The 27,449-nt window shown below is 37.3% G+C and overlaps 1 protein-coding gene and 1 non-coding gene across 10 annotated transcripts in view; one reads left to right on the forward strand and one right to left on the reverse strand.

Annotated features, from left to right (window-relative positions):
* Nucleotides 1-1,151: 1,151 nt before the first annotated feature.
* TRNAM-CAU (transfer RNA methionine (anticodon CAU)) lies at nt 1,152-1,224 on the forward strand. The gene has a single exon. It is a non-coding gene; the product is annotated as a tRNA-Met (tRNA).
* A 3,939-nt stretch (nt 1,225-5,163) lies between these two features.
* TBC1D31 (TBC1 domain family member 31) overlaps nt 5,164-27,449 on the reverse strand; it is a 60,116-nt gene continuing 37,830 nt past the window's right edge. For 2 of the 9 annotated variants that reach the window (XM_069466029.1, XM_069466025.1), the window contains 12 exons: nt 24,992-25,125; nt 23,658-23,791; nt 23,158-23,337; nt 21,785-22,017; nt 21,058-21,210; nt 19,162-19,297; nt 14,773-14,865; nt 11,434-11,574; nt 10,130-10,324; nt 7,983-8,121; nt 7,388-7,483; nt 5,164-5,505 (listed from right to left, as the gene is read on the reverse strand). In XM_069466029.1, the coding sequence (XP_069322130.1) occupies nt 5,372-5,505; nt 7,388-7,483; nt 7,983-8,121; nt 10,130-10,324; nt 11,434-11,574; nt 14,773-14,865; nt 19,162-19,297; nt 21,058-21,210; nt 21,785-22,017; nt 23,158-23,337; nt 23,658-23,791; nt 24,992-25,125 (1,768 nt within the window). In that variant the 3' untranslated portion in view covers nt 5,164-5,371. The remainder of the gene's footprint in view (nt 5,506-7,387; nt 7,484-7,982; nt 8,122-10,129; nt 10,325-11,433; nt 11,575-14,772; nt 14,866-19,161; nt 19,298-21,057; nt 21,211-21,784; nt 22,018-23,157; nt 23,338-23,657; nt 23,792-24,991; nt 25,126-27,449) is intronic. The other 7 variants (XM_069466030.1, XM_069466026.1, XM_069466032.1 and 4 more) reach the window with 4 other exon arrangements.

The following is a 27,449-nucleotide window of genomic DNA, read 5'->3' on the forward strand; positions in this document are numbered from 1 at the left end:
TAGAGTGAGTGCCGTGGCGTCAGCCTAGCTCGCAGCAACCTCAGACTCCTGGGCTCAAGCGATCCTCCTGCCTCAGCCTCCCGAGTAGCTGACACTACAGGCATGTGCCACCATGCCCGGCTAATTTTTTCTATATATTTTTAGTTGTCCAGATCATTTCTTTCTATTTTTTAGCCGGGCGTGGGGGGGGGGGGGGTCGCGTTCTTGCTCAGGCTGGTCTTGAACTCTTGACCTCAAGCGAACCTCCCGCTTCGGCCTCCCAGAGTGCTAGGATTACAGGTGTGAGTCACCGCGCCCGGCCCCCAATTTACTTTTTTAAAGGTGAAATTTATGTACCGCGAAATATACAAATCTTCAGTGTGCCATAGTCTGGCTGATTTTAGATAGTACGTGTAAGAGTATTTTTTTTAATAGTTACGTATTTTAACATGTATTGGGGAAAAAAACCCTTACCCGTTTCCATTGAAGATAATGACATGAAGTTTCCTTTAACAATGAAGGTATTTAAATAAGTTCATGTAAAGGGCTGGGAGACGGTGGGGGAAAGGGAAGAGACCACCCAGGTGCAGAGGCTATGGCCTCAGGTGCCCTGTCCCGAACCCAGGCGCCTCCAAGAAGAGTGGCCCTGGCCGAGGAGCTCTGGGTGGCCATGGAACCTGGGGCGCCGGGACGAGGCTGGGGACCCGCTGGGTCAGGGTCAGGGGTCTGCGGTGGGGGCCGGAGCAGCGTACCTGTGTGTCTGTGTTTTCAAATCATTATGCATCTGCGCCCCCGCCCCAACTCCTTGAGGCTGGCACTGTCCCAGTCAACGTAGCACCCAGTACCTATTAGGTACCTAGTAAGTGTTTCACGACCTCACGAGCGTGCAAACGCTTTGTAAGCACTCTACAAAAATAAGAGTTCACAACAGTAGCAGGAAATCCCCAATGACCCCCTGCCGCAGCCTTGGCAAGCCCTCCGTGGTGTTTGTTGATTGATAAACAGGCGGAAGAAGACCGGAGGGCAGGTGTACAGGTCCAGAGGGGCGCCGGAGACTTAAGATTCCAAGGGTCCGGGGTCAGAAATACGGCGATCGTAGAAAGAAGACTGCGCATGCGCAATTGGACCGTTACGCAGACTCATTATTCTCTGGGCGGAAGAGCCTTCTAGGTGCCTCGTTAGCGCAGTAGGTAGCGCGTCAGTCTCATAATCTGAAGGTCGTGAGTTCGATCCTCACACGGGGCACAATACTTTTGTTCGCTCTCCTTCCTTACTCCTGCCAGAAAGATGGGTTTTGTTTGCTTGTCCAAGTCAGGGGCTAATGTTAAGGGGAGACTTAGGGGAAAGGCTTTCCTGGGCCGACTGAGCCGGGGAGCCCCTACGGAAGCAATCTGCCAACACCACCCTCGCTCTGCTGCCAGGCGTGTACAGGGGGGAGCGCCCATCGGGGCCTGGACCATCCGTTCTGCCCCGGAGCACGGGCCGTCGTGGGGACGCGCACGGCCCCCGGTTAGGCGGGGAGCCCCGATGCTCACAGTCCAGGAGGGCGCTACGAGCGCGGCCGAGTTCAAGGCCCTCTAGTGAAGGCAGCAGAGGAGTGGCTTGGGGACACGGTCTGGGGCCGCGGAGTGCGGGCGGGGAGGTGGGCAGGATTGATGGGAGGTCAGATAGTGGAGGGCACTGAACCCATCGTGAGGAGTTTGGGCTGTGGAGCTGGGAAGTGGCGGTTCACGATAGGGTCTAGGGGAGAGGGCTCCCAGAGGAGTCACGCAGGGGGCATACACAAGCCGGGGGCCGTGTGGAGACTGCACCTGAAACAGGTGCTGCCACTGCAGTCCTCACCTGTTAAGTTCCTGATATCCAGTCATTCTCGAAGATCCACCTCCTTTCAGCACAGGTCAAATGGCAAGTTAAATTGAGACGGGACAGCCATAACTAGCCCTTCATCTTTCAGCTTTTTGATGGTGGCACCAATCTCTACAATGCCCCCAGGGATAATTGCGGTAATATTTTATACTATTTCATTCTTAGGCACAGTGCAGTCAATTATCAGTAGCTACAAATCCTTTAATATTACTACTTCCCTGCTGCCTTTGACATAAATGGATATCTAGTAGATTAATGCTGCCACTTGGCCTCTGCTACCACTAAGTCCCATTGTCCTCACTGAAACCAGCGAGCATTATCAGTGGTAGCATCTCTAATCATCACATACGGTTCATTACAGGAGCCACCACGGAGCTTTTCAGTTTTGCAGATACTCCCTCACTCAGGGCCTTCATGAAGGAAGTGTCTTTTGGGCGCAGAGCATGTCATTGGGAGGTCAGTGAGGAGGCCACGTGATAAATCCACTCCCACATTCCTATCTCCCTAAGCCTTTGGATACCTTCATCTACATCATGCTGGGGAAATTCTGGCATCTCAATCCCATTAAATAGAGCCCAACAATGAGTCCCCATTTCCGTCAACTACCCACGTAAACTACAGAGCCACTTCCAGTTGCGTGAGTGTGGCAGTTAGCAATTCATGGCTTCTCAGCTCCAAACTCCCTCTTCAGTGCCTGCTCTGCAATGCCGAACTGCACTCTTCCAGCATTTCTCCTATGGTGCATGACGTTGAGGTCTCAGCAGAGGCTGCTGGAGGATGCTGCAGGAGGAATGGGGCTCCTCTTTCTGGCTCCAATCTGCTGTTTTGCTTACTTTTGTCCTGCTGCAAGGCCATTAGCGGTGCATGTGCACCCGGGACATCCAGTGGTGCTCTGCCCCAGGCGCATGCCCAGAGCACACACACTCTCTTCAGGCCTTCATGGTCCCAGCCCGATGACCACTTCACTGGAGTCTTCCCAGTATGGACACTGGCATCTTCCAGGTCTCATGCCCGCAGCACCACCCTGAAGCGCTCTGAGTACTTGCTTCCCAGTCTTGGTTTGCCTGTGCCTAAGGGTGGTTACCCGTGGCCCTCTGAACATGGACAATGTGCACGCCGGGGTGTACTCCATCCTGACAAGCAGGGGCCTGATGCTCGGACTCTCTGTGCACTGCCACCCACCAGCCTTGGATTGCCTGTGCCCAGGAGAATTATTTCTTGCTGCCTTGGGAATGTGGACTAGCTGTGGCCTGGACAACTCTTAAGACTCTCTCCAATATCCAGTGGTCGGCAACCCCCTACTCTGATGAGGTCTGAACCTGAGCCTTCAGGAGGGAGAAGTCTCCCTTCCAAGTTCATCTTTCCTTGAGTTCTCTCCCACAGTCCTAGGTAATCTTTAGAGCTCTCTATCTTTATAGTTGCTCCCTGTCATAGTTTAGTATGTCTTTATATTAAACTTTGCCTGTTCAAATTATGTGTGGTTTGTCTCCTGATTGGACCCAGACTGATACAATGAGATTAAACATTAAATCTAGACTCTGCTAAATGTACCTAGTCCTTATTAAGCACCCAAGTCCCAATTAATTTATTAATAAATTAAGCCTTATGCAGTCCTTGCAGTCATCAACTGCTGTAACAGTCACCATGTAATCACTGTGGAAAGGCCTTCAGCAAATGCTCAAATCTTGCTCAACATCAGAGTTCATACAAGACAAAAACCCTATGAATGTAAATAAATGTGAAAAGGCCTCTAACCAAATAATAACTTATTCAACACCGTGGAATTCATACTGGAAAGACAACACTCTGTAAGTTTGACTATGTGGAGAGGGATTTGGCTGAAGCCCAACATTCAGCCAACACGGTACAATGTGCACCAGAGAGAAACCTTATGAATGTAATAAATATGAAAAGGCGGGCCTTTAATGACCACTCTTCTTTAACAAAGTCAAGGGAATACTGGAGAGAAACTTTTTGAATGTAGCCAGTGTGTAAAGAATTTTAGCCAAGCTCAACTCTTATTCAATCCCGGAGGACTCACATTATAAAGAAATTGAAGTAAGATTGAGGATATAATGTCAAGAAGCAGGAAGAGATAATCAGAAATGCATTTTATATATTTCATTAAATGTGATAACCTTTGAAATGCCAACCAAACACACATGACCAAAGAGATTCAGCCAAGTATCTGAAATCTGCTAAGGTAGTGACTTCTTCAAGATTATCATTGGGAGAAATGTAGGCTCAGAAAACTGGAAGAATGTGATAAAGAGAACTTCTTCATTTGGTCGAGAGTATTCATAACTCACTTTCACTTAATGAACAAAAACTTTTTAAAATAATGAACTATTATAATACTATTAATATATAAAAAAGAGGGTTTTCTTTTGTGTGTGTTTATGTGTAGCTGCAAAACCAATCTGAGTAGATGTAAATTCTAGTAAAAGAAGACCTGAAACAGAGGTAAAAACCCTGGCAACAGACAGCTGATTCTGGCTGGCAGAATCATGTATTGTAGAATATGAATGCTTTCAGGTGAGCAAGCAATTTCTAGTTCACCAAAGTTCCCATCACACTCTATACATTGTAAATTCTGTGACTCCTGTTGCCAAACACACACCACTTTGGCCCATGAAGGGATGTCTCTAAACAACTGAAAACATAGAAAATTATACTGAGAAAACTACTCTTGGGAAACCAGTGCCTTGCATAGTGCCAGGATATCATTTTAGGACTCGCCTACTGGATAAAAGAAAGCACTCTGCTTACTGCAAATGTTTGGTTCAACATAAGATTATGTCTTATGACCCCAGAAAAAAGAATTACTGCTACGTATTGCACATTTATTATATAATATATGTCAAGTACTGGACCAGGAACTTTATACACATGATCTTATTTAATCCTCATATCAAGTTCATGAGCTATTTTTACCTTCCTTTTAGAAATGGGGAGAGTAAGGTTTGTGAAGTCATGGGCAGCCCTGCTGTGCTGTGAGGCAGAGAGAGGGAGAGAGACGAGAGCTGTTGGTGCTGCCAGGAGACGCTGGGTCAGAGATGGGGAGGCTATGAGTACAGTGGGGTCACTGCAAAGAGGAGGTCCTGCTACCGGTGGTGGGGGCGCTGGGAAGACTGGAATTTAGGCCAATCCGCACTGTCAGTGCTCCACAGTAGCTCCTGAGATCTCTCAGTCCAGGCTGTATAATTGTTAAGATCGTTTCCTGTTTTCTATTTCTCCATTTATCTTTAAAATAAACCCTCACCGACTAAAGTTACTGAAGTTTATGCTGGTCTTTGCAACCTGAAAGCCTAAGATAACTTTAATAGTTTCCAAACATTTTTATTGTGAAAAGTTTAAGAAGCCATTTACAAGCCAAAAATTAGAATTAAATAAAACACATAATCATGGATACATTTTCCGGTACAAAAGGTTGATCTTTATAGGAATTTTAAATAAATAATCTAAAAATCAGTGTCATTGATTGCAAAATAGGTATCTCTGTGACTACCTTAAGGCAACACGCCTTCTATGTAGCCAAAAGACCAGGGGTTTGACATCTGTTACGAGCCTGGGCGGTGAGTCTCTGGCGAAGATTTCTCACTTTCTTGATAAGATCCTGTCCCGTAGTGTCCCATTCTATCGTTCTTCGATTTACAGAAACTTGAAAACAAAATTTAAAATTAACAAAAGTTGAATTTTCTGACGTTAGCAATGATATAGCATTTAAAGGTAAATGTGTCGTAAAAATCAGTAATGAAATGAATATTCTAAAAACCAAATTTCTTGAACAAAAAGCCTAACATTACCTGGCCCTACATGGTTTCTTTTATAAGCTAAATATTTATTAGTTGAACTAGATGAATGCTACCAGAGAACTTATCTGTTTTTGGTTACTTAGCATTTTTAAAATTTAGGATACAAACAATCTTAAATTAGGAACAAAGTTTGTCTAAGACAGAATTTGAGTTCTTTGCAATAGTAAGCTTCCTTACTGTAATCTTTAATGGCAATGAGAAAAGGCATTCCAAGTCACAAAACTGTGAAATGCATACCAGGAATACTTTTCTAATAATTAAATACAAATTTAATATCAGCTAATACTGGGAGAGTCTGGAATCAAGATTAAAATATTACAGTGAGTCCAAGAGTTAACAGCCATTTCATACTGATTTAGAGGAGCTAGTAAATCCTGCAATTTGGAAAGAAAAAAAAAATCACCTTAAAAATACACTTCTCTGTAATTTAGATATATATTCAAAGAGTCAGCCTCAATTTCTAAAAAAATTATTTTTTCCTAAAGGAATAAAACTTTTATGCATTTTGTTTTGCTGACAAATAACCTAAACCTACCAAATGTCCTCCACTCCATTTTGAAATTTAGAATTATCCAGTTAAAAATTTAAGTTCTGATGTGTCAGAATAGAGAATAATTGAGAATCTCTTGTATTTCATTTGACTCACAAATGCTTTTTGGTTTAATTCATATTCTAGCCCAGAAATTTATAGATGCATATAAAAGTATGAATTAGTAAAAATATTTTACAAACACTAGAATCTCATGGCCTGTTATTAGATACATTTCTTATAAAGCTTGCCTTTTTGGGACCTTGTATAAAAGTTTATTCTTCTCAAAGATCTCAAAAGACCTTGTTAAAGTCTGCTTCATCTATCTGGCAGTTTTATTTAAAAAGTTGGTTGAAAGAAAGTCTAATAGTCTCCTGTCCCCTCCTCCTCCCTTTTTAAAATAAATAATATGCTTTATTGGGAAAATTGTTAGCTTCTTTCTGGCCAAATGCTGTGATTACATTTCTGTAAGATGTTTCCACCCTGTCCCTTCCAAAAATAAACAAAAGCCCCAATGAATCAAGTCTGGGGGTCCAAAGGCAACTCATCAGCACAGAGCCATTTGCCGCCAGCAGTTCTGCCGTGGGCTGGCCCAGATTCCATCAGACTGCCCAGAGCAGACGCACATTTTCAAAGGTTGTTGGGGGAGCCCGGCCCATGTGAACAGAGTCAAGAAAATTCAATTCTGTAATAGCTTTGAAAAATAACCCAGCAATTTTCTTTTCACAAGGCTGTCAAAATAGGTATGAATCTCATACCTACTATAGTGATAGACTATAGAGATAGATAGTTAGTGATAGACTATAGAGATAGATAGTTAGTGATAGACTATAGAGATAGATAGTTAGTGACAGACTTCTGTTAGAGCCTCCAACTATTCTCTGGGGCAGCAGTGCTGGTGCTGAAGACGCAGAGAGGCATTAGTGATATTCAGCAAATTTCCTCTCCTTGAAATTTTGTCTATGTCCCAGTTTTTCCCCCAGCTGAAGATATGAGAGCATCTTGCTGTCTCCATTTTGGCATTTCCACTATCAATGCCCTGGGAAGATGGCATCCACATTCTATAAATGTAATTCAAGCCACAACTTTGCTTAACTACTGCTAAAATTAAAATGACAGAAGCATCCCCAACTCATGGATATTAAAAAGTAAAATAAAATAAAATGACATAAGAAATCTTTCTTGCTTATCAACTTACTGTGTGCTGAGGGATCCATTTCAGAAATGTCATTTAACTGTGAGGTTCTAGGCAAACAGCTTGAGGCCACCTGTTCATTTTGGAACCTTGGTGCTTCTGTTATAAAAGTGAGGAGTTAAAGAGGATGTTTGGGAGTGAGTTATTAATTCCAAATGGTCCCTAGTAAATTAAAATTGCCAAGGATGGTTAAAAACAAAACCCCCTTTTTCTTTTGACTATTCTGAGAAAGATGCTGGAACCATTCAAAAGACAAGAGAAGTGAAGTTAGTGAGAATTAAGAGCTGAGCTGAACTTTTTTCTCGATTGGAGCTCTGTGGTATTATTCCCCCCTCGAACACCTGGGCTCAGCCTCCTGAGTAGCAGGGATTACAGGTTTGGGCCACCATGTCCAGCTGGAGCTCTGTTTTCTTTAACAGTCCTCCCTCCTCAGTTCACCCTTTCCCTCCAAAAAAATGGTAAGCAGTGATTACCTTTTGGCTAAGCAATAATTTGAATAAAAGTGCTGAAATACACCTCAAGGATTTATTCATAACAGATCACATTAAAAGAATGAATCTGTAATACCACAAAGAGAAAGGCACCCGTGGACACTCACCTTTATTACACGGATTTTCAGCATGTTCTACAGCAGCACTTATCTCCCGATTTAAAAACTGCTTTCTAGATGCATCTGACAGAGCAGCAGTTTTCTTTTCTGATCTCAAATAAAACTCTTTTTCTTCAGCTTCCTTCCACTAAATATAAATAAGTGGGGAAAAAAAAGATCACATAAAAATTGTGGTAATGCACGCTCCTACAGTGGAACGAGCCCCTTCTGTTTTCTCTATTCCACTTTCCTTATACCCCCAGAGGGCAACTGGGGTGTCTGTGTTGGCCCAAGACTACTGAAGAATCTTGAAAGCAGAGGCAGGTTTTATGTATTGCTCAGTACCTCAGAGTGCCACAAAGCACACATCTACATCTCAACCAGGGTTGAAATAATAATTCCTTTCGATAAGTTTCAAATCTCAAATCTTATGAGAGTAAGCTAGTTTTGTCTTAATGGCAATTGGGCTGTATTTAATGTGAATGCTATACTTTAATAATAAAGTCTACAAAATTCAGAGAATGAATTCTTTGCCCAGCTGTGGTCCACATGATGACCACAAGGAAGTATTAGCCCTTATTTTCTTCTCCATAAAATAAGAAAATAATAAACCTAAAATTAGCTCAGAGGATAACTAAAATAATAAGTTTAAAATACTACACAACTCCTAAAGTTGGCCAATGTTCTAGAAATGTTACAGCTTTTACATGGAAACACATATATAATTTTTATATGTTATAGAAATACTAATGCATTAAATAACAAAAACCTTAAAGAATCACAAAACAGAAATGCCTGCAAGGACCACAGAGATCCACCCGTTTTGTATTACCGATGAGTAACACTGAGCCTGAGTGATTTCCCAAGGCCACTCGGTAGTCATGTTAGCTTGAGAACCCAGGACACCAGACACAAAGAAGGATTTCTGCACAACATGAAAAGCCCTTACAATGATTCTGTCTACTCTCAGAAGCACCACTTTACCCAAAGTACAGTAGCACCTAATTTTACACAGTCTAGCCCTAGTGTCAGCAATCCTTTTCTTAAAGAGGCAGGCTTCCACCGCAATTTTCTGGGAATCACCTCCACTCTCCCTAACCCGTCTTTCCTTTCCTAGAAGGGAAGGGTAATAAGACAGGGCCCCAGGCCACTGGGATGGGGTAGGAGGAAAATGAACCTGGAATAGTGACTGGAAGGAAATACACTGTAAGCAGCTGTCATTTAGAATGGGCATTATAATATAGCATCTGCAAGAAGAATGAACTAAAGCCAGTTGTCTACATCTTGATCTCTCCCCAGCTCTTCAGTATCTTTAGCAAAGTACACGGTATCAGTGATAATTAACTACAAAGCATAGGTCCCAGAGTTGTTGGGAGGATCAACCAAAAGACACATATGTGTGACATACTCTTAGTTGCCTACTCAAAATCCATTCTCTGATTCTTCTTTAGGAATAGAATCTTAATTTTATTTGGGATGATAATACTCCCACCTAAAAATACTACTTTTCCCAGCATTCTTTGCAGCCAAATGTGGCTAGAAATATCATATGGGACTCCCGGAAAGGAGTTAAAAAGGAGACGATTCAGATGGGAGGTAGAGCACTTTATGCACTTGTGTCCTACCCTCTTCCTGCTGCCTTGATGGATGTGACGGCTGGAACTCCAGCAGTCATCTTGGATGCTAAGGCATCCTTGAGAATGAACACCATACACCAAGAAGTAGTACAGAAAGTTTGAAAGATGTCATTTACCTGATGACCTTGGAGCCACAACATTAAACCTGGACTGACTACCCTTCTATCCTGTTTACAGTCACCGTTACTTTGGGTTTTCTTACTAGCAGCTATGCACAATTTCTACCTATTCAAAATCTTTTACAATGTAAATATAAAAAATTAGATAAAGTAGTAATATTATTCAATTAGCCAGAAGAAATCCAGGAAGCTGAGAAGTTGAGGCACACTGATGTAAATGAGAAAGATGCCCAATCATTTTAGATAGCATCCATATTACATGACTTCTCTGGAAAACACCTATTAGATTATCTTTTCCAACAAAAATGATTTGGTTTGATGCTTTTGCCATCTGCCTATGTTCTATTTCAAAATTTCAATGCTTAATATAATAATAATAAAAAGCTTATAACACTATTACCTTCTTGGCTTCCTCCTCCAACATTGCATTTAATACCTCTGTTTCTTTCCTTCTGTTTTCCTGAAGGAGTCTGGCTACTTCCTGGTAACACTTGCTTCGCTGTAGATCATCACATTTTTGTTTATGTAAAGTCTGAATTTTCCAGTCATTATTTAGGCATGCTTGTTCAGCTTTTGCCATATTTTCTTTAATTACCTAAAAAAATTATAAATATCAGAAACAAAGTCAGACTACATAAAATTATGGTACATCCATTCAATGTAGCCAAGTGCCTAGAGCAGTTCAGAATGCCAGCTGCATATTAGAATCACCTGGGAGTGTTTCAAACAAACTGACATCTGGGCCCCACCATAAATCCATTTTAAATCAATCTCTGGGGTGGCTGGATTGGATACCGGTACTGTAAAAAAAAAAAAACAAAAAAAAAACTCTCTAGGTGATTCTAATGTACAGCCAAGGGTGAAAACTTCTAAGCTAGGGGATGGGTACGATTGAACAATTTCCATGTTTTCAACACTTTGAGGAGTAAAAAGAGCCCATTTTAACAGATTGGACAAAAGCCTATACGAAAAAAATGGTGGAGTATTTTGGAAGAATCAGCTAAGAGACTGTTGTAGAACAGAAGGTCTCTACCTGACGCTAGGCCTGGTTTTTGGAACAGGACCAGACCCAGAGACAAACCCATTTAACATTTTGTCACAGAGGTAATACAGAAAGTTCTTTTTTGAAAGTCTCAATTTCTATTTCAATACACTTAAGTCAGCATTTCCGAAAGGGTACTCCTAAGAAACTTTCTAAAATAAATTTGGGGAATTTTCTTAAAGATTCACGATGTACAATATCCTCAAGTTTGGCATGAAACACACCTAACTTTAAGACAGCATTTCCAACACTTATTTGACCACCCCCCATGTTACTGAATGATAGTTATCAATATTCCACAGAATATACTTCAGAAGTGCTAGCTTACATACAATGCAGGGACCTGATGTTTTGCAATTTAATCTACTCAGGGATGATTTCTTAGGCAGAACAGAGTAGGATAATATAATTAGTAAAGTTACTATTCTTTTGTATTTTCTTGTAAGTCTTAAAATTTCAAAGGGTATGAAAAATACATGTCTATGACTGTCCATGGAGTAAGCACACTGTAAATAAAAGAAAGCAATGTGAGACAGGAACTGTGGCAATTGAAGCAAATTAATTAACTCAACTTTACAGTTTAACTTCAATTTTGCTCTCTTAAAAGGGTAACAGATAGAAATTCCCCTACTATGTATACACTAAATTTACCATATTTTTACCTTCTGAGTTCGTTGGATCTGAGTTTGATCTGTTTCTATCAGTTTATGAAACATATGTTCTTCAAGATCCACTTTCCGTCTATAGACATCCGCATCTTCTCGCATTTCTTTTGCAACAGCTTCTTGATTTCTGGCAAGATTCTGTTAAAAAAACAATTTGTAAAAAAAAAAAATCACTGATTTATATAATAATGCCAGGACACAAAAATGACTTTTTTCTTTTCAGAATAGTCTTATGCAGACAACAACTGCAATCATTTAATTTTCAAAGTAAACAGCAAAGAGTGGTGACATCAGTGAAAATGACAAAGGGAAGATCTCTGAAAATTCTCTCCTCCATAAAAGCACTGAGAACACTGACACAAACTGACAAAATCAACTTTTTCAATTCTGGAAATTAACTGAAGGCTTATAGCAATCTGGGGAGCACTTATTCATAAAAATGACTGAATCTCGGTAAGAACAAGAAGCTCGTAACATTTTCACTTGTGTTATTCCCATTCCCACCCCACTCCCAAGACTGGCCCTTGACCAGCTGCTGGGAGATAATCTCTAAGCCCTTGAAAAACCCTGTCTGATATGAGTGTCTTTGTATACCTGGGGATTTGGGCCATGCCAGGTAGTATATGCCAACAAGGTGACTTGGTAGGAGCCATGGGCCATGCTATATGCTACTTACTATATTTGACCTCTGGAGACGCTGGAGAGAAAGTAACTAAAGTCAGCCACGTGGGTACTCCATGCCTACGTGACCCCCAACAAAACCCTGGACATAAGGCTTGAGTGGGTTTGCCTGGTGGGCAATACTTGTACGTACTATCAAACATCTTTGCAGGGAAAATTAAGTGCTCTCTGTATAACTCGACTGGGAGAGGAAAACTGGAAGCTTCTGCCTGGTCTGGCCTGGACTCTACCCTGTGTGCCTTTTACCTTCATTGATTTTAATCTGTATCCTTTTGGTGTAAGAAAATTTAACCATGAATATAAGAGTTTCTCTTGAGTTCTGATAGTCCCAGTGAATCAATGAACCCAAGGGTGGTCTTGAGGACCCCCGACACAGATATATATGTATTAGCTCATTTAATCCTCATAGCAATCTTTGCAAGACTAGTATTATGCCAGGGAGAAGGCGCATATGTGTGAAAGAGAGATAAGAGACAGCAAGTAGACCTGACAAAACAAGGTTCTAGAAGATGACGAAAGGATAGGATCTGGATTACAGGTCAGTATTTACTTATTTGTTTCTTTTGTTTGTGCTTAGTTTTACTTTTTTGTTAAAAAAATTTATTTAGATATGAAATGTTGGGTTTGTATAGAGGTAATCACAATATTGTCTATTTTCTGGGACAATTTCTTTAGAAATAGACACATTTTATCAACTAAATGTAAGAGATAAATCAGACAGGTAAAGTAATAATCACTAAAGCTAATTGGAAAAAGGTAGTAGCAGCACATTATATCCAACTGATTAGATAAAGTTTAGGATTTCATAAGTTAGTTTTGTTGAGTAGTTTAACTCTTCTCTGACCCTACTGGTTTGCTTAAATAAACACTTTCTTCGAGTGATAGCAAAAAGGGATCAATAAACATTTAAATTTGCCTTCTGATCTGACACACAGAAAGAAACTCAGCATAACTTCTGTGGCATTCCTGCCAAAAGTGCATAACTTGAATCTTATCATGAAGAAACAACAGATATATGCTAATTAAGGGACATTCTACAAAATATCTGGCCTATATGCTTCAAAAAACATCAATGTCATGAAATACAAAGAAAGATTCAGGAATGGTTCTCATTTAAAGGAGACTAAAGAGGCTGGGCGCAGTGGCTCACGCCTGTAATCCTAGCACTCTAGGAGGCCCAGGTGGGAGGATTACTTGAGCTCAGGAGTTTGAGACCAGTCTGAGCAAGAGTGAGACCCCATCTCTACTAAAAATAGCAAAATTAGCTGGCATCATGGTGTGTGCTGGTTATCCCAGCTACTGGGGAGGCTGAAGCAGGAAGATCCCTTGAGCCCAGGAGTTTGAGGTTTCTGTGAGGTATGATGACGCCACTGTACTCTATCCAGGGCAACAGACTAAGACTCTGTCTCAAAAAAAAAAAAAAAAAAAGGAAATTGAATCTCACTCTCACCCTCTTCATATTAAAATAAAAAGGAAAGAAAAAAATAAAGGAGACTAAAGAGGCATGACAACCAAAAATAAATAATAGATTTTCTTTTGCTTTAAAGGACATTTTTAGGACAAGTAATCAAATCTGAAATACATCAGACAATATTATCTTAATTTCTGATTCTGATAATTGTATTGTGGTTATATAAGAAGATTAACTAGTTTTAGGAAATATACGCTGAAGTATTTAGGGGTTAAAGGAGCATGATGACAGCAACTTACTATTAAACAGTTCAGGGAAAAAAAGCATGTGTGTATATGAGAGAATGATAAAGCAAACTTAGCAAAAAATATCAGAAATTCTTGGTATTTCCTCACAAATTTTCTGTTAATTCTGAAATTATGACCCCTGATTGCCAATACTCCTCACTCCAAAAGAAAATATAGTAAAATGCAAACTTTAGCTTAGTCCAGATGAATTACATCTGATTCAAAATCACAGGAGACTTAGCCAAACTGTAAATCCCTTGTCCAGTTCTAGAAAAAATTCAGTGTGGGAACTTAAAGTGTTATAGATATGAATGGAGAATGGATGCTATATGTTTTGCCTTATCTAATGTGGACAACAATCATATCTTTATCTGTTAGGAATTAGCAGTTATCACTAATTTCAAACTCAAAGTCTAATTTTAAAAGGGCTGAAGGAAGTGAAAACCTATGGTTTCAACACTGAATAAGTAACAAAATATTTTTCCCAAATAATACAAATTTATAACAATAAAACTCCTTTAACTAGTGTCTTGAAAACTAAATTGTATGTACTAAGCAGATATTTGCTGATTTGATTCCAGAAGATTCAAATTTAAAGTACTTTATAGCTTTCACAATATTTACCCTTCAAGATCCTTGTGAGGTACTGGGATAATTCTGCAGTAACTATTACACAAACATAGGATAACTTAGTAAGATGGTAAAAGATGCTGATGCAAAATCTGGGGCTTACATCTGGTGCTTCAGACACCAGACTAAGCTGCTAACAGAAACACAAATTAAAGAATTACAACAAACTGTACATTCAGACATTTTGGCTATCTTACAATCCTAGATGACACTATATTCTGCTTAAGAAGGGAATAAAATGAACATTTAAAAATGATCAGTAAATACAGTATAAAAAGGGTTTGTAAAAACCTTGCTTTTCTTATTCTGTAAATAACTGATTTATACCTTCTCATAAAGTCTTTTTTGTAATTCAAGTTCCAGCTGTCTCATTTCCAGGTCTTTGGCTGTGGTAGCAATTTCTTGATCTCTCATATGTACCTATGACCGAACAACAAACTGTGAATACCAAAAAGAATTTACAGAATAATAAAGATTTAGTAATTTCGTAATCTGAACAATCACTAACAGTATTTAAAATAACAGGAATTGGGACTGGGTGCAGTGGCTCAAGCCTGTAATCCTAGCACCTTGGGAGGGCAAGACAGGTAAGGATCCCTTAAAGGCCAGGTGTTCGAGACCAGCCCGAGCAATACAGCGAGATTTTGTCTCTACAAAAAAAGTAGAAAAATTAGCCAGGCATGGTGGTGTGCACCTGTAGTCCTAGCTATTTGGGAGGCTGAGGCAGAGGGATCCCTTGAGCCTAGAAGTCTGAGGTTGCAGTGAGCTATGATCAGGCCACTGTACTCTAGCCTGGGCAACAGAGTGAGACCCTGTGTCAAAAAAAGAAAGAAAAGGACTCAGGTTTTTGAAACCAGAGTAACTGACAACATATTGATATTCACTACAAAACCTGGGAATAAACTCTCAAAGTTAAATTTAATTTTTTAAAAATTAAATTTACCACAATTACCATATGGCCATCTGTCCAGACTTAGAGAAGAGATGGCAGTTCTTATCATATTATGGTAACCAATATTATGAGGTAGAAAAACTTGAGCAATTTAAATTTGGGGTAGATAAAAACATAGAATGTTTAATCTTATTAAATATAACATTTATAAGGCTCCTTTTGATTAAACTTCTATACTTTTATAAATTTGGTTTGACAACTAATAACTCCAGGTTCAAATTTATTGGGGACTGTTCAACTTGCATGTGTTCTCCAACTTAGTTAATTTAGAGTTCACAATCTCCAAAATTTGATTACTTGGAAGCTTTTTACCCCTGTATACTAGAGGTTTTGGATAAGGCACTCACTAAAGAATCTTAGAAATCATGTTAAAGATTTGGCTACCTAAAACCTCAATTATTTTTAGGGGTGAAAATAAAGTACACGATTATGTGTTTCAAACAAAACAAAACAACAAAAACTATAACCAATCAGCTATCTATCCTTGTTCATTTATTCAGCAAACATTTAATGATTGCATTACTACCTGCATTCATAAGATAAAGTGTTAGATATTGTCAATTATGGTAAAAGACATGCTATCAAATACCTATAAAAGGAGAAACAGTAAAAATGAGAATATAGTTGAATGTGCAAAGATATATATCTAAGGGGTAAAAGAAACCATAGACCAGGGACCAGTTCAACTTAAGGAAGTTACTGGCAAAGTGGCCAGCTCAAAGCGGGGGATGTTTATTTGTATGAAGCAAGAGTAGTAATAATGCCAAGAGGTGGAGGAGAGGTTTGGCATAGCATATAATGCTTTTTAGGAATTTCAATTACACAAGCTCTTTTGCTTATGAATTTTCAGAGATACAAACAGCTACGTGCCAGAGCAAAAAACAGATCAGCTTTGCTTGCTGCTAACAGATGTTTGCAGTCACACGTACATGTCACTTTGGACTTAAGCAGTCTTTCTTGGTGGAGCCTGAACTGTGAGAGGAGCTTTTGCAGTTTGGCAGCGTCAAGAGCACAACATCAGAACAGGCAGCTGAAAGGATGGGAGGCTGGAAGAGTAGGCAGAGGCCAGATCATGTTGCTCAAAGGATTTTATAGGATTCTTGGACCAAAAAATGCCTTCTCTTATTGCAAAGTGGTTTGGAATAAAGACGGAGTTCTGAGCCTGTATTACTTTTGGGGAAGAACACATACTTTTCTAGATAATGAAATATCAAACTCCGTTACTAGATGAGCTAATTAAAAGGAATCTTAGATTTTGAAAAGCAATGTAAAATTAATTAGCTTTAAACAAAACAAGAAGTATTATGCTATAAAAAGAGATAATAGATTTCTAATACAGGTGAATTAAAAATACTTTAAAAAACATTTAGTATTTTATCAAAACTAGGTTAGAAACTCCCGAAATTACTGTATAAATTTAAGGCAATCCTAATAAAAATTTCAAGAGAATGGGGAGAGGTGGGAATTCACAGCGTGATAAAATTCTCAAAGTTATTTGGAACAATAAGCATTTGAGAACACTGAGGAAAACTCTGAAAAGGAAGACTAATGAGGGGAATTAGGCCTAGTTATTAAAACATTACAAAACTACAGTCATTCAAAGAGTGCGGTACTGCCTTAGAAATAGAAAAAGGGAGGAGATCAAGTACGTAAGGGAATTTAATATGTAATAACCATCATTTGGCAAATGACTTTGCTAATATCTAACAAATGGTATTGAGACAACTGACTTGCCTTTTGGAAAGTAAGCTTCATTCCTAATTCATTACTTACATTCAATTTTTAGACATATCAGGGGTTGGCAAACTTTTTCGTAAAGGGTCAGACGGTAAATATTTTAGGCTATGTGAGTCATAGGGTTTCTGTCACCCCTATTCACCTCTGCCACAAGCAACCACGGAAGATATGTAAACAAATGAGTGGGAAATGTGTTCCAATAAAACATTATTTGTAAACACTGACATGTGAATTTCATATATTTTTTAAAATTTAATATAATTTTCATATCATGAAATGTTGCTGTCTGATTTTTCAGAACCATTCAAAATGTTGCAACCAATTCTAGCTCAGGAGCCATACAAAATAGGTGGTGGGCTGGATTAGGCTGGTGCACAGTAGTTTGCTGATCCCTGAGATACCTCAAAGATCAAACAAATAAAAGGAAAACATAAAACTAGAAGAAAATATGCCGATGTGGTAATACAACCTTAGAATGGGAAGGCTTTTCTAAACATGACACAAAACCCAGGAGTCATAAAAAAATTAATAAACTTGATGGTCTAAAAATTAATATATTTTGTGTGACAAAAAAACCGACACCATAAACATTATTAAGAAACACACACAGACCAGAGGAAAACACTTACAACATAAAACCCTACACTGTATTGCAGCTACTAGCTACATGTGGCTTTTAAAATGTGACTAGTCTAAACTTAGTTGTGCTATAAGGGTAAAATGATATTGGATTTCAAAGCCTTAGTACAAAAAAGGCACAAAATATCTCATTAATAATGGTTTTATACTAATTACATTTTGAAATACTCTGCAAATATACTGAGTTGAATAAAATGTTACTAAAATTAATTTTGCTTGTATCTTTTTACTTCATTAATGTGGCCACTAGAAAACTTAAAAATTATATCTGTGCTCACATTTTATTTCTATTGGACAATGCTGCCCCAAATGACACAAAGAGGCCTATCAGTAAGAAAAAGACAAACTTGATAGAAAAATGGACAAATGTTATGTGTATATAATTTATCTTCTACAAATGGAAGATAAATAACTGAAGAGAAATTCAATCTCACTAGCAAAAAAAAAAAAAAAAAAGGCAAATTAAAATAGACTATTTGTCACCTGTCTGTGGTGACAAATACTAAGACTGATGCATTCCAACACTGACTAGACTAGGGTATGGATACTCATACAGTTAAAATATTTTAAACTTTTATTTTTGGAGAACAATTTGGCATAACTTCGAATTTACTTAATAAAAGCATGTGTGCAAGTACTCAAAGATTTATACAATGTAGCAAGGTTTTATTATTTTCAAAACACTACAACTAACCTAAATGCTCAATAGCTCTCAGTCTCATGCATGAATTGAAAAAAAAAAAAAAAAACGTTCAATAGCAAAGATTAAATACACTGTGGTATATTCATACAATAGAATACTATGCAACCACAAAAAAGAGAAACAGACACACATAAAACAATAAGATATTCAATATATATCATTTTTAAAAGCAGGTCACAAAAACAGACTATATGAGAATAAACATCTCATTTTTGTATAAGGGAAAATAGGAGTATAATTATTACCCTATCTATAGACACACACCTGCAAAGCTGTGTAATTAACCATTTTTAAACAGTGTTTATCTGGGGAGGAAATGGAGAAAGTCCATTTTTAGCTTCATATATTTTTTACTGGAAATTCTTTTTATATTGGCCATGGATAAATTTTTATATTAAAAAAGAATATGTCCCCTAATTAAAAATTAATGGCTAACTGATTGATATTTCTATTTTTAGAGAAATAGTTACCAAGGACAGTGGTCAATTTGCCTAATTTTCCTGGCATTTCTTAAATATTCAACCATTAATGAAATATAAAAGAGAATAAGAATAAATGAAGGGAAAAGTAAATAAGATTAAGGAAGCTATTTAGTATTCATGTGGACTCTACAAATATTAATTTGAAGGTGCTCATTACACTTAAATGACAGTAAATATAGATGATGTATATTAAGATAATAAACCTTTCTTCCAATTTCATCATCCAGTCTTCTTAGTTCCATTTCTCGTTGATCTTGCTGAAGCTTCAGAAAACGCCTTCTTGCAGCATCTTGTAAGTGTATTTCCTTTATTTTCAGCTCTCTTTTCACAGCAGCTAGTCTTAAATACAAAATACATTATGTGGAACAAATAAAGCATTTCCCAATATGGTTTAATTTTTTTCTTAATTGCTGCCTGGTACCTATTTTGACAAACTTTTTCAATTTAACTGATGCCACTGTAACATAACTGTTTACAATATATAAATGAAAGATGCCCAATTACACAAAGCCTGCATTCATGAAGACAAGTGGTCCACATGCAATTGGCTATCATTTTCACACTTAGACTTCTAATAGTTTACCACTGAGATCATTTCAACACAACTGATATCCTTTATTTGAAGGAAGAATGCCAAAAAATATTCCAGTGTTACGAAAGATGATGTATGGTTATCCTTTGAGAATTTTAGTAGAAGGCTAATGGCTCAACTCAGTAATTCCTCTTTTTTTTTTGAGAAAGGGTCTCACTCTGTTGCCCGTGCTAGAGTGCAGTGGCTTCATCATAGCTCACTGCAACCTCAAACTCCTGGGATCAAGCGATCCTCCTGCCTTAACGTCCTGAGTAGCTGGGACTACAGGTATGCACCACCACGCCTGAACCACCACTCCCTGCTAATTTTTCTATTTTTTTGTAGAGACGGGGTTTCACTCTTGCTCAGGCTAGTCTCGACCTCCTGGCTTCAAGGAATCCTCTCACCTTGGCCTCCCAAAGTGCTAAAATTACAGGCGTGAGCCACCATGTCAAGCCAGTAATTCTTTTTAACATATACTAGAAATCTGTTTCATAAAGTTCCACCCAAGAATAAGAATCAATAAATTTATGGAAGTGAGTTTGCCAATAAATAGGCTTAGTCTCAATGCTTATCCCATGACTTTGCTTAATTTAAACATTTTACCTTGTTAACATACTTTTGTTTATTTATTTAAAAAATTCTTTTTAACAAGCAGAGGTGGAGTGGGGGGAGTCTCACTACGTTGGCCAGGCTGGCCTCAAACTTCTGGGCTCAAGTGATCCTCCAGAGCAGCTGGGACTACAGGTGCATGCCACCATACCTGGCTAACATACTTCTGAATAAGCATTTAACTCTTCTTCCCCTGTCATTTAAAGTATTAAATGCATAATGAAATAATCGTTTTATGTTACAATTGTCTGGTCACACAGATATATTCAAAACACAATTTGAAAAATTATACTCCACTAAAAGTGATTTACCCAACACTATATTACAAACCATTTCTAACCACTATGCAACGATGATTCTAGGGCTGGGCGTGGTAGCTCACTCCTGTAATCCCAGTACTTTGGGAGGCCGAGGTGGAAGGATTGCTTGAGCTCCAGAGTTTGACACCAGCCCGAGGAAGAGTGAGACCCTGTCTCTACAAAAAATAGAAAAAGTAGCCAGGTGTGGGAGGCTGAGTCAGTAGGATCACTTGAGCCCAGGAGTTTGAGGTTGCAATGAGCTATGAAGACGGCACTGCACTCTAGCGTTGGCAAGAGAGCAAGACTGTCTCAAAAAAAAAAAAAAAAAAAAACAACGATGGTTCTAAATAATGTCCTTCAAGGTCATTAGATCCTGCATTACTTGTAAATAATCAGTGCAAAGTTATATTCATTATAGCTTTAAAATTACATTTTTCTATATGCCAATTTTTTGAAAAGAGGTATATAAAGATTATTTTTATTAACTTAAATATTTGCTTAACGGAAATACTATAGCTGGGTATACAGTGTTGTTCCTAAAATGAAAAACTGAAAGAAAACAGAAATTATTCAACTAACTCATACATCAAAATTTTTAAAAAAGTGATAAATCATACCTCTGTCTTTGTTGAATCATTTTCTCTTCCTCTTGTAAGAGCATTGCTCTTCTTGTTTCTTCAGCTTTATGAAGTAGTTCTTGTTTCTGGTACCAAGCTTCATCTTCAACTCTTTGCTGGTCTACTTCAGCTTGCATATCTTCAACTGTCTGCCTTGAGTAGATAATATTTATTATTATGAAAACACAAACAAGAAAGCTAAGTAATTTAAGCCCAAGAACAACTAAAACAGAGAATGTATATCTGATTAATGTGTCATCAATTCTATTTCCATATGCAAGATTTAGCTATATTTATTTTTGGCTGGGCAGGGCGGCTCACGCTTATAATCCTAGTACTCTGGGAGGCCAAGGCAGGAGGATTGCTTGAGCTCAGGAGTTTGAGACCAGCCTGAGTAAGAGCGAGACCCCGTCTCTACTGAAAATAAAAAATTAGCCAGGTGTGGTGGCACATGCCTATAGTCCCAGCTACTGGGGAGGCTGAGGCAGGAGGATCTCTTGAGCCTAGGAGTTTGAGGTTGTAGTGGGCTATGATGACACCACTGTACTTTACCAAGGGCAACAGAGTGAGACTCTGTCTCAAAAAAAAAAAAAAAAAAAAAAAATACTTCCAGCCTTCAAACTCTGATTTTACACAAATACTTAATAATTTAAATGTATTTTTCATTAAAAACTTTCTTATTTATAACAGATTTCATTTCATCAAAGAACAACTATTCCATAATTACCTCTCTCTTAAGTAATCCAATTCATCATTCCTTATTCTTTCTCGTTCCTGTGTTTGATAGTCCACAATAAATTTTGGATATTGATTAAATACTGGATATTGCCCTTTTGTCAGTGCAACAAAAGCATCAAGCATGCTGTCTGGATGAATGTCACTAGGCGTGGTCTCCATAAGACGATAAACTTCTCTAATCACAACGCTTATGTCCAGGTTATTCCGATGGTGAAAAAAATACTGTAAGAAAACTTGGTGTTTAAACAGAGGTTTACCTAACAAAGCAATTATGAGGTAGAACTAAAACAAGAGTTTGAAAATGTAAATGTAAATTTTATCTTTAAGAATATTTTGATTTTTGCAAATTCATTGAGGGTTTTCTTAAGTTTTAAAATGAAGACTCAATTTCCTATTTTCAAAATGTAATACAATTTCACAATCATATGAAATTCTGAAATAAAACTATTTACATTTTAGCTCAAAATGAAAGCTTCCGTGACAACAGAAAAAGAATGCTTCAACAGTGGAACACCTTTTCAGCTTGAATTTTTCCTTCACAATCTAAAATAAATAAATTATAAAATAGCTTGATTCTTTAAAAATGTCTGAAATGTTTCCACATTATCTTGGCAGATCCAAATTCTAAAATATATGTATTTTAGATATTTATATGTATGTATCATATGATCATGAAGTAAAAATAAGTCACACACACCCCAAAAACCCAACTAATTTATCCTGTTTACCAAAAAAGCCTCTCCTTTTCAAAACTACCTCTAATGCTTTCTTTTTTTTTATTTCATCTTGTTATGGGGGATACAGAATTGCAGGTTACATACGTTGCTCCTGTACCACCTTTCCCCCCAAGTCAGAGCTCCAGGCGTGTCTGTTCCCCAGGTCGTGCGCATTGCACCCATCATGTAGGTATATATCCCTCCCTTCCCCACCCCCCCCTTCCCGAGTCATCTAATGCTTTCTTGCAGTCACTGTCCTGGCAAGCCTCGAAACTCTGATCATGACCATGTCGCACGTGTAATAAGCACTCAGACCATCTCGGACCAGATGGGTCAGCGATAAGCTCATTCAAGAATAAACAACTACCCAACTGATAAACATCCTTTAGAAAGGCAAAAAGCACAAAATGCCAATATTATCATGATTCTTTTCTGAATCTATGATTACAAGACTAACAGCCTGCTATAATTGTTTAATTATCTACAAACTATATAAGGTCAGGGATGTGGTCTAATTTGATATCCGTTATATCCCTACCACCTAGCACCAGTGCCTGACATACAATAGGCAACCAATAAATAAATGGATTTTTCAACTGAAATAACTGGAATTTGAGAAGCCCCTCTTAAGAACAAGGATGTTTACCTGAAAATCATTTTTAAGATTACAGTTGAGCAAAGGAGCTCTAGAACATACGTTGTAGGCTACCACAGTCATCAGGAGAAATGAAGGATGGTTGGAAAAGACATTATCAAACAATTTGAGCCATTCTTCTCTTGTCAGTACTTCTGAGAACACAGTTTCCAGAAGAGGCCATGCATATAGCTAAAGTAAATAAGGAAAAATGTGTTAGTTGTCTGGGAAAACGTCAAAATAGAGTCATTGCTATTATAATATTTTCTTAAACTATGAAAATCATTGTATTAAATACATAATTATGAAAAGAACTACCTTAATTTGGACCCTTCTTTACAGACTTTCAGGAAGGCAGTTTAATGAAGAAAAAGAATGGAATATTGTTAAAAATACAAAATGTAGTATACTTTTTATTACACTCCTTCAAGAATATACTGTTTTATTTATACCAGAACCAATGTTAGCTTCCAAAGTAAGTTATGTTATTCTAAAAACCACATATTTCTTACCTGGGAAGTTACATCATGATCTATGAAGTGTTGCAGCAGTTCTTTGTCATGAAATGCCAAAACATTTTCTATCATACTAAGAATGTTGATAGGAGGATTAGGAAAATATTCAAACCAATGTTGACACCAATTGACTATGAAGGGGAAAAAAAGAAAATTTATCTTTAAATACCTTGCTTATCAAAGCATTTTGCGATTCTTAAAATATATCTATTTTTTATGTCCTCAATGTGCCCATGAAAAAATAAGAGAAAACATAACTCTTTAAATTCTAGAACAATAGATTTTTAAAATTCCATCTTATTAACATAGTATGTTAGGTTTATATTAACAGAAATTTTGCAAATTTCTTCAGAGTAATCAAAGAAAAAGTGTCAATTAAAACAAATTCAACTTCCCAAAGTATTCATGATCCAAGTTACAGGGCATTCTGGTTCCTGCTGACTCCTGTTTTGTTCATCTCGTGATTAACAAAATGGTCTTTTGAAAAAAGGTCCCCATTTAAGTTTTCATTAAATGTAATCAATGTTAACATATCAATCGCCTCAAATCTATTAAATTTATATATAATCAAAATTAGAAAAGCTTAGGAAAAATGTTCAAAATTATATTCTTACATATAGATAGCAATATGTAAAAACATTTATCTCTATCCATTAAATGTTATAATGAGAATTAAAAAGTCCTGATATCTAAGAAAAGACTGATGGTTCTGTAATCATAATAACAAGTAACCACCAGAACTGGTTTTAAATCTAATTGATCAATGACAATTTTCAAGTTTTTACAAGTTTCAGTAAACCTGATGTTGAAAACCAACCAAAAACAGCGGCATTCTTCCAAAGTCAGCTAGTCCAAAGTAGAACCCATTCCACTGAATAGGATTCTAAGGCTGACTTTAACTCACTTGTACTCTGTAATCAGTATAAACCCCTCACTCCAAATTCTTCTCAAAAACCCTATATAAGATCAGTTTGTTTTGCTTAATGAGCCTATGGTAAAGGATTGTGTGCTAAATGCTTTATACACTTATAACAATCCTATAAGAATAATAGACTTTTAGTAAGTGAAGGATCAGCTTCATTCTTACTAACAAAATCCAGTCTATAACAATATCTTCTAAAATTTAACTATCCAAATTTTCTTCTAAATAAAAAGGTTTATATATAAATGTTTCAATTGTCCATTTTATGCTCTATACCTGATTTTGTCACATTTTCTTGACTTAAAAGTAGAGAAATCTAGAAATGTTAAATGTTGCAAAGGTGCAAAGACATCAGGAAAATGTATAGAAATCCATTCTTGGTTTCATTCTTTAATAATTCTTTACTTACTTATGAGAGTAGCAACAACTTCAAAACAGATGAGCTGGTTGTTCTGGAATAATTTTACAAATGGAAATGCCAAGAGTGGAAGATATGGTGTGTCGCTAAAGATGACAGACCAGTGAGCTAATGCAGATAGGGTTCTGTGAATAAAATAAGGATATAAACACCAGAAAATCATAACTTATTATTAAAATTTATTTGAATAAGACATTTATATGATTAAAATTTGATAAAAAAAGCATATTTGGTGAAAATTCTCCTTTTTAGCCCTATCATTTGGTTTACGTCTCCAGAAGCAACCACTGTTAAAAGTATAAATCCTTTTTCTTAAAAAAAGTCACAAATGGTGGTAATAAACATTGTTCTGCATCTTGCATTTTTCAATTAGTGGTATCTTGGAAATAGATTACATTGGTATGCACACAGCTTTGTCATGAAATTTTACAGATGCATCTTCATTCCTTTAAAATGATCCCTACTCTTGGGCATTTCTTCCCAGTGTTTTATAAACAATGTTGTGCTTAATGCCACTGTGTGTACTGTATATCAGTCTTCATGTGGGAATATAGATTTGGATAAATTCCTAGAAGTGGAATTGCTGAGTCAAAAGATATGTGCGTTTGTAATTTCAATAGCCAGTGCCAAATTAGCCTCCACAACAAATGTCTATTTACCTTCCCATCATCAGCATAAAAGGATGCCTGTTCTTTCCCACTCTTGCCAACATATTTTATTATCAACTATTTTTTTAAACCATTAATCTAGGTAAGAAAAGGTACTTCAATGTAGTTTTAATTGGCATTTCTCTTATTACGAGGGAAGGTAAGCATCTTTTCATGTTTAAGAACCATTTCCACTGCTGTGAACTATATGTTAAACTGCTTATTCATTTTTTAAATTGGCTGACCCTTTTTCACACTTATTTATACAAGCACTTCATACATTAAAGAAACCAGCCTTTTGTCATATGTTTTCTCAGTTTTACGTGTGCCTTTTTTTTTGGAATTTTTTTTACATGTAGAGGTTTTTATCGTTACCAATCTTTTCTGGATATACTTAAAATGGCCTTATTCTGGGATTACAATTCTTCCACATTGACTTCTAACACCTTTAACGTTTCTCCCTCTCTTTTTAAGCTTTTTATTTGAAATAATTTTAGACTTACAAAAAAGTGCAAAAAATGTAGAGAGTTCTTGTATACCTTTCACCTAAATTCCTGTAATGTTAACGACTTGCATATAATTATCAATACCAAGACATTAACATTGGCACAATGCTATTAATTAAATTATGGACTTTATTTAGATTTTACCATTTTTTTCCATTAAATCTATTTTTCTGTGTCAATTTTTCACTTTGTCAATCCAAGATTCAACATTACGTTGATTTGTTATGTCTCTGTAGTTTCTTCCAATGTGAGAGTTTCTCAGTCTCTCCTTATTTTTTCATGACATTGCCACTCTTGAGGAATAGATTTGGGTTTGTCTGATGTTTTCTCATGATTAGAATGAGGTTATATATTTTTGGCAAGAATATCACAAAAGCCCACCCAGGATGCACAAAAAAACAAAAAACCAACAACAACAAAAAAAATCCCCCAAAACAAAGAAAAAACAGAATATCACAAAAGTGATGTGTATTATACTGGTATGTCTCATTACTGGTGATTTTAAATTTGGTTACTTGGTTAAACAGATGTCTGCCAAGTTTTTCTACTGTAAAATTACTATTTTTCCACTTTCAACCTTGAATACATGAACTCAAAAAGCAAAGGGAAGGCATTAAGAGTGGACATTGGTATTTTGACAAATGTCTGAACTGTGATGTCATTTTATGCACAGACTTATGCACAACAGGGAAGCACATCAAGTGTGAAGATCCAATGGTAAAAATAAAGAAATTCACATTTCCTTTAAGTCAGGTCTTAGCAAAGTGATCTGATTTTTCTCTAATTCAAAAAGGTAGTATATCATGAATTTATCCTTTGAATCAGTAATCAAAAATTTATGAATCTGTCCTTAAATTTAAAAAAGACTTATGGGCCGGGTGGAGTGGCTCATGCCTATAATCCCAGCACTTTGGGAGACTGAAGCAGGAGGATTGCTTGAGGCCAAGAGTTTGAGACCAGCCTGGGCAACTTAGCTAAACATCTGTCTCTAAAAAAAAAAATTAAAAAAATAAAAATTAGCCAGGCATGGTGGTACATGCCTATAGTCCTAGCTACTCGGAAGGCTAAGGCAGGAAGATTCCTTGAGCCCAGGAGTTCAAGGCGGCAGTGAGCTATGATTGTGCCACTATACTCCAGCCTGGGCAATAGAGTGGGACTGCCTCCATAAAAAAAAAAAAAAAAAAAAGACTTACGGACAAAGCTAAACTAATGCAGCATGCTTGTAACAGCAAAAGACTGGAAACAATTCAAATGTTCATTAATGGAGGAAAGGCCAAATAAATTACAGTGCATTTG

This window comes from Eulemur rufifrons, chromosome 3 (assembly GCF_041146395.1).
Source record: "Eulemur rufifrons isolate Redbay chromosome 3, OSU_ERuf_1, whole genome shotgun sequence".
Taxonomy (NCBI): Eukaryota; Metazoa; Chordata; class Mammalia; order Primates; family Lemuridae; genus Eulemur; species Eulemur rufifrons.